Below are 7,851 nucleotides of genomic sequence, written 5' to 3'. Positions count from 1 at the left end.
CGCTTTAATTTGGTCACTGTCCCTTATTAATCTTCCCTTAAGTCTGAATTCTCACCTGCAAGGTATGAGCACGTGGGCCAGGTGAACACAGTATCTCCTCCCCTCGTGTTGAAGGTAGCTTGTGGCTGTGCAATCACTGCTCTCACTGGGGACTGTCTCACAGACAAGTCCCATGTCCTGTAGCTTTCTGCTGCTCCTGAATGCTCTTCTCAGGCTCAGGCAGCAGCAGACCAATTTGGGGCACGGGGTCTGAGCTCTGTGCTGCCTGTACAGCTGCTCAGCAGACAACTGGGATGCCCGGGCCTGTGCCAGCTACAAGTCACTGCTGCTCTTTTGCAGGGTGGTGCTGAGGGGGTTGTATCAGGGAAGATGAACTTTTAAATCCTAAGTTAATTGCATTCTTTCAAGGCTATCCAAAAATAAAAGCTGGCAGAAAAGCCACTTCAAGAATGTAATCCAACTCCCAAGTTACCTGAAAAGAAAGTGCAATATCTAGTGCAGTCTGCTTTCACTGTCCCACTCTGCTCCCCGGGTTTCCTTCCGATTTCTTGTGCCTCAGCCTGTGCTCCGGTACTGCAGGCATCTGCTTTGCCTGTGACAATGAAATACCAGGAGGAACTGCACTTGGTGCAACCGGTTCATGTCTAGGGTTTAATTCACAAAAGGAAGCAGGCTGCCCTGGGGAATCCTGAGTCGGACCATGCACAATGAAAGAGAGGCGTTAGGTGCCCAAGTCTGGCAAGTTTAAAGAGGAGTTGTCATAAAAAAAGCTAAAGGGAGAGCAGGAAGGACTAGGAAAGACTGATCTCAAATCTCCTACGTCCTCTTGGCTCATGTACTCATGCACACGGGCGATGGGCGCCCAGGTAGTGCTAGCAGGCAAGAGTAGAGATTTGGAGCTTGGTTTTCATATGCTCTTGAAAAATACTTCGGCTACTGAGTATGAGGGAACTGTAAGGCCACTCCCTGTAAGACCCAATTCAGTAATCGTGCTCTGAACCCTCTCACTAACTGGCCTTGCTGAGCCAGATGGGGCTGGGGACTTTTACGGGACGTAGATACAAGTTGGGGGTCCCTGTTGTTGCGTCAGATACTGGGATATGTGCGCAGCAAGAAATAGGGGCACTGGTGGAAAACTGGGCATGGCTCTGAGGCTAAGCAGCAGGATGGAGTTTATCAAGGATCTTGGGAGTAAAGAAACATTAGACCTAAGTGCATAGGGTAGCAACCAGATGCCCAAATCCCATGGGGAACCCAGCTCTGGGAGCCAACCCAACGCCCCCTGAAGTGGAAAAGAACTGCAAAGGGTCATGCAATGGCACCACTGTGACCAATGGTACCAAAAGCACTCAGAAACATTTAAATCCTATGACAACAGACTGCGTGTCTGCCTCTGACTGCACTCAGAAAGAGGTATGTGCAATTTCATATTACTTCACTCTATTTCCCAGGCAGGAATAGGTAGTTTGAAAACAATTTACAAACATTTAAACAGGTCCCTAATCATAGTTATAATATTCATCCTTTAAAACCAACTTACTGAAAAAATTAAACCCCTTAATTTGCAAATTTATTGTCATAAAAATATAGTTTAAATGCTCACAGAACATGTTTTTATGAGTAAAATGATAAAGCTAAGTAATTCTGCTGTGGCTTGGGATCCTATCTATTCAGATTCTTAGGACCTTTGGGACAGAGCCCGTCTGCCTCGATTTATGCAGCACTTCACACAGCAGAGTCCATTCTAACGAGTAATAGTCCCCGTGATGGCAAATGTACCAAGATCCAACCCTCAGAGAGGTCTAGCTGCAAAAAGAGAGCAGTGCCCCATACACACTCCTAATAAACACATAAATCATCACAGTTAAAGAGATGTACCCCTGGGGGTAATCTTGAGGGAAAAGAACAGATTCTTATTCTTATTCTTACGGTTCCCTGCCTCTGCTCTTTCAAAAAATGGTTCCTGCAGCTCTGGAAGTCGCCTTCCTGAACTGGGTCTTTGCAGTTGGTCTTTGACTATTTCCCAGACCATGACCTGCCCCTACAAATCCTGCTTAAATTTATCCTTCAGTGGACTTCAAATTACGATCACCAAACACTTTTGACATCTGCCTGCTTCTTCAGAGGGTCACTCAAACACAGCATCTGTGATGGAGTGCACAGACAGACGGTCACACAGACACACGGACCTCAGGGGGGGTCTCTCTCTGGCACCAAGGAAGCTCAATGCCTGTTGAATGTGGTTTCTGCCATTCCACATATTCCGAGTCCGTATCACGTAGATACAGAACATGAACATCACTGAGTGTTTCTGGCCATCCTGATAAAAGCTGTGACTACATTTACAGTATGATACAGATCCCTGTATCATGGTTTATCTGTTGCTCTGGTTCCTTCTCCCTCAGGAAAAACATACAATCACTGCCATACTTCCGCTGGCAGGCTCAAGTGTGCAAATGTCCAATTGGAAGTTAGTTTTCTGAGCTTCAATTCCAAAACATTTTGCACCACTACAGACCAGCAACCTGGTCTAGTGGAAGGTGTCCCTGCCCATGGCAGGAGGGTTGGAACTAGATGGTCTGTAAGGGCCCTTCCAACCCACACCATTCTATGATTCTATGAAATTTAAAGGAAAGCAAACCAATGGATACCCCAAACCCATGCAAGACAAAGTAAATAAACAACAAAGTGAAAAATCTCTATATAAAAATTCATGGAAATATTTCCAAACATTTCTAATATTCCTAGTTTGTTTTCATCAGCTTTTTCAATTGCTTCAGCAATCAGCCTGGTACTCATGATCTTGCCTGTAATTACCCAAGTTGTTTTCATGAGCTGACTGTTGTGGCTTCTCAGATTTCAAGTTTAAGTTATACTTCTCACTCGAATCACCAGATTTTTATTACCTTCACAGCACTAAAGGTGTGGCAGAGTATAAGAATTTAGAGAAATGATCCAGAGTTTTGCACGTATTTCTGAAAAAGATTTGCAGTATTTTTTATGCACCCATCTGTCATACTAAACTTGACACTTAGACCAGGTTTTTTTGAAGAGGCTGCTGGTTCTTCAGTGATTTGGGCTAGCACAGGTTAAATATAACTTAAGACAGCAGCAACTGCCTTAGGCCAATTTATGACTTAGTAGCAACATTTCGGGGAAGCCAGCTTCTGAGGGAGCTCCAAGGCAATGCTCTTCTGTATAAACTATGCAATCAGATTTGTGGGAAACAAGTACAGGTTTGGGGCCTCCAGAGAACTGCAAGGAAATAATTTGCATCAATCTCTGCAACAATACTGCAGAAGATGCAAATTTATGACAACAGAGAGCCTACATTCATTTCAGCTACTTATTTTCATTTAAGAGTAATGAAATAAGCATTTCAGTGGTGATGCAAACATTTGACACCAGAGGTGCATACCAGCTTCTCTTGCATTAAATGAGGTCAGTACCTAAGTTGACAAATGTCTGTTTTCAGTTATTCAGTAAGTTGGAATAGTTTTGCACATTTTCACACAGTTTTTGATAATCCCCTGACTTTTTAGAGTTAAGTATCATGTAGAGTTTCACACAAGACTGGCTAAAACCCATCATTTGTAGTCAGGGGAATTCAGTCCATTCTATCCTCTACCACTAAAGTCAGTAGGATTATTCAAGTGAAGCACAATCACCCTAAAACCATAACTGCAGTCACCTACATGTATGTTATATACAGGCCTGCTACAAGGAATCACTGAAGAGCATCGAGTACAACGTTCAGGGCCAGATCCAGACTTCGAAAAACCATGAGATACTGGTTTAGCCAAACCTTATCAACCCCAAGTTTGAATCTGGAGCCAAACTTGCCCATTTTATGCACTGTAATAGAGTTTGGGTTCAGGCTATGTTTGAAGAAGAACGTGTTGGTTTTGACACCATCCTAACCATGCACACCATCCTTCTATCATTGCATGAGATTCTGCATTAAAGTCTCTTCCAAAAACCCCTTTGGCAAAAATTGTAACATTACGGTAAAGATGTTACTGCATATTAGAGAAGACTTATAAAACCCCCAGAAACGAAAATGCTGAACGCCCAATGAATACCAAGGCTGTCTCCGAATTTAAAACTTTCCAGTAGCTTACAGTGATAATTCCGCCCTAATCACCATTTTATTTTTATTAAAGAAACAAAAGGAATTTCAAAAAACTCTACCTAGAATCACTCGTTTCTGCCAAGCGGTTGTTCATGATGGCTAAAGCACCCACCCCTGCGGAGAAACCGTTCTGTCTCGTGTTGATACAAACGTTTCTTGGGTAGCCGTTGGCCGTCTCAGACAACTGCTTTTGCAAAATGGCCAGGGAGACTTTATTCGACGCCGTGAGCTCCCTCATGGAGATCATCTCTCCAGAGAGCCTCCTCCCCTCAGTGTCGCTGTCATACTGTCCATCAGCGTCCATTGAGATGTTATGTCGACGCAGGCGGGCTCCTGGGGTGATGGCATTCCGACGTCCGAGGCGGGCACTTGATTTATGGCACTTTGGGCAACATCTGCATTCGAATTTTTTCAACACCCAGTTCAAAACTTGCTTGATTACGATTGAGATGACATTAAAAAGGGAGTATATGCAACATACCCCCATTAATATAAATATGAAGTTTCCGAATCTGTATAATCCCTGATTTTGGTAGGCAGCATTTTGGCTGCTTACCAAATCTCCAAACCCAATGGTGCTGAAGGTGACAAAGCAATAGTACAAGGAGTCAACGTAGTTCCATCCTTCCACCGCTGTGTACATTGCGGAGGCGCAGCAGGAAAGGGTAATAGCAAAAATTCCCAGAATCAGCATCACGTGGTAAACGGACGGCTTCCACCCCACGAGGCTACCCACCCCAGACATAGCCGGCCCCCTTCGGAAGTTGGGAGGTAGGAGACCACTTCTTCGCAGCTGTCTCTCATGGCACGCCTTCATGATAAACGCCAGGAGAGAGATAATGCGCTCCAAGAAGAGGTTGAAGAAAAGGATCGTCCCGGCACACCCAAAGAGGCCATAAACGATGAGGAATACTTTTCCAGCCACGGTTGCTGGTGTGGTCATTCCAAAACCTAAGGTGTGGAGATAAATAGGTAATGTTAATGACATAGTTTTTCGTGTGTAAGCTCAGGATGTACGTAACGTAGCACACGTCCCATCTCACTGGACAAAAGGAGTGCTATCTCCGAGTCAGTTCAGGCCAACACGAATCCGAGTTTTGTAAAAGGTGAAGAAGGCACCACAAAGCTCAATGCGGTGACTAAAACTCGAGAGCAAGCAAAAAATCCTCGCAGAGGTGAAAGGCAGCACATTAACAGAGCAACATCACTCTGCAAATGCAGGTGGAAGCATTCCTGAGCTCAAACGTCCCCAAGGCGGGATGAGGTGAAGAGGCCAATTCCCCGCTCCCACACATGTGTGCCGGCATGGCCTGACGGAAACTTCAAGGTCTCTGCTCACAAGCTGTAACCCAGCCTAACACTTTCCTTACCGAGGTCTGATTATACCATTCCCGCTGAGAAGATGGAAGGTTTCTTGTTGTAAATCAGGAAAAAAAAAACCCACCTCCCAAATATCGAATATTGTTTTAAAAATAACAGCACTTTGAACTTGTAACCAAGTCCCAGCTGCCACTAGCCCTCCTGGTGCAATCACAGAAGGAAGGAAAAGGCAGGGTCCTGGTTTAAGTCATTGTCGAGACTGGCAGACTGGGAGCACTGTGATCTCACAGAGTGGTAACTGCAGCAGGGAAAAATCACTGCCACACCGTTAAATAGAAAAATTAGAGTATGCAAACTCTGGAGAGATTAATTCACCTCTTCACCACAAGAATTGTCTTTTGACATTACTCATACACACAAATTTTTATATAAGCACTAATGCTATAGCTATAGATTAAGTAACAGCAAAAGTGATCTTAAATTAAAAAAAAAAAACAACAGTAAGTTTGCTCCACATTATTTGCTGATACCAGATATTTTATGAAAAAGAACTACATATATTTCACATACTATTTCAGGAAGATTCTTCTGAAACTCAGTTCTGTAGGTATTGCTCTTGTTCTGCTATTCTTCTCTGTAAAAATAATCAGTGGTTCAGTCAAAAAGCACAGTGATGGGATTGAGGTGACTGCTCATGTCCCATGAATAAATAACCACATCTTATCTAAATTAATGGCTTGCAAAAAATCCACACATTGAAATTTCTTTACCTTATTGTTCCATGAAAATGTTGGGCAAGTAACATATTCAGGGAGGTAAATATGAAAATCAGACCACATCAATGAAAGTTTGTGAAGAAAAAGGAACTACTTTTAGCATAGGGCATAATGAAATAATTAAATCCAGTTTATTATCATAAGGCACCTTTAAACAGCAACTGGAAAATATTCCCTCTGTATTATGAGTTGATTGTTGCTTGAAATCTATTGATTTATTTTTGTAATGCCTATATTTTTCTGGGTAATTTATTTGTGCTACCTTCATACTTCATTGATACAGAACTCTGTTTTTGTTGATAAAAGAATGTAAGTGCTCATGACAAGTAAACTTGGAAATAACTTTTCAGTGACATGAAGGAGCACGAGAAAGAGGTGGTCCCACTTTCACAACAGATATGGCATGCTTGGAAACAGCTGTGTGACAGCAGTTCTGACTGTACTGCACCATCAGCATCTTCACAGTAGAAACAGCTCTTTTTCTGTAAAAACAAAGAAAAACTTCCACAGTGTTGCCAGAAAATAAAAAATCGCCAAAAGGGTAGTTAGATTCTGTTTTCTGTACAGTCTCCCCATTTTGTCGTGCTAAAAGATCCCCTTTCAGCAGATCTCACAAAGCCTGCCTTGGGGTCCCAGGCGTAACACGGAGAAGGGGAAGGTCCTCTCGGTTCCTCCTCTGTGGGATGCAGCTGGTGTCTGGATCGGGCTGGCTGCTCGCGGGAGCCTTCTCATTTGATGATCAATATCACCAGTGTCTGGTCCCCAGAAGAAGCCGGGGAGCCTGTTGCGGTTGCCAGCTAGGGATACCCGGCCAGCTCGTTATGGAGCAGGCATCTGTTCGCCCATGCCTTGTCGGCAAAGCATTTAAACATGTGCTTCACAGCAAGCATGAACATCACCACCAAAATAAATGGCTTTATTGTCACACATATGGCTAGACACATTAATTAATTAATAAGAAAAATAAGATAGTGACAGTTTGGATCAAGCTGTAAATGTGCTGAGGCTTTTTAGTATTTTCTGGTGAACATTCATGAGTGGTGGTGAAGTTCTGTACTTTTGATGTACTTTTAAGCAAGGTTTTCTGACGCATAGTGTCACCAAAATTCAGTACGTAGCTACGCAAGGCGAAATGACCCATGACGGCTACGACAGCGCTAAGACTTACTTAAAGCAAGCAAACAGTAAGGCCAGGCAGAGGTAGTAACTTCAGGTCAAGAGCTGGCAGACAGGAGTGCGCTCAGGCACTCTTCGTGCAGGGTCCTCCTTCGCTGGCCGTGTTCATCCCTTCGGTGGACCACAGGATGTTAGTCCTGGTGTGTCCTGCACAACGCGCCTGAGCTCAGCCCCTGCTCAAGGCCAAGGACACCATGACGCCTGGATGAAATGAGTTCATCTACAACCGCCTGTGCTTCTGAGACAGCACGAGGAAAGACGCACAACAGCGCTGTGCATTTTTCATGGCCCTGACACATATCGTACACGTGCCTTGGGGATGGTTTTGTGTGCCAGGATATTTCAACCTCTCTCATGCTAATTCTGTCCCACGCTGACCCACTGCTTCAGATACAAGCTCTATGGCAGCATTAAGTTCAGCTGTTTGATACTTCTCCTCAGACAGCA

General features: G+C 44.0%; 1 protein-coding gene across 1 annotated transcript; it reads right to left on the bottom strand.

The window, feature by feature from the left end:
* Positions 1-4,187: 4,187 nt before the first annotated feature.
* KCNK12 (potassium channel, subfamily K, member 12) lies at positions 4,188-5,120 on the bottom strand. Its single transcript, XM_010156101.1, has one exon. The coding sequence runs from the start codon at positions 5,118-5,120 to the stop codon at positions 4,188-4,190; it is 933 nt and encodes a 310-aa protein (XP_010154403.1).
* Positions 5,121-7,851: the final 2,731 nt, after the last annotated feature.

The sequence above is a fragment of the Eurypyga helias genome, unplaced genomic scaffold (assembly GCF_000690775.1).
Source record: "Eurypyga helias isolate BGI_N326 unplaced genomic scaffold, ASM69077v1 scaffold12660, whole genome shotgun sequence".
Lineage (NCBI taxonomy): Eukaryota > Metazoa > Chordata > Aves > Eurypygiformes > Eurypygidae > Eurypyga > Eurypyga helias.
The sequence above is the reverse complement of the archived record's forward strand: the minus strand, read 5'-3'. Positions and strand labels throughout refer to the sequence as shown.

What these genes read in the sequence shown, in the direction of transcription:
- KCNK12 (XM_010156101.1), bottom strand. Translation starts at nt 5,120, where the DNA reads ATGTCATTAACATTACCTATTTATCTCCACACCTTAGGTTTTGGAATG.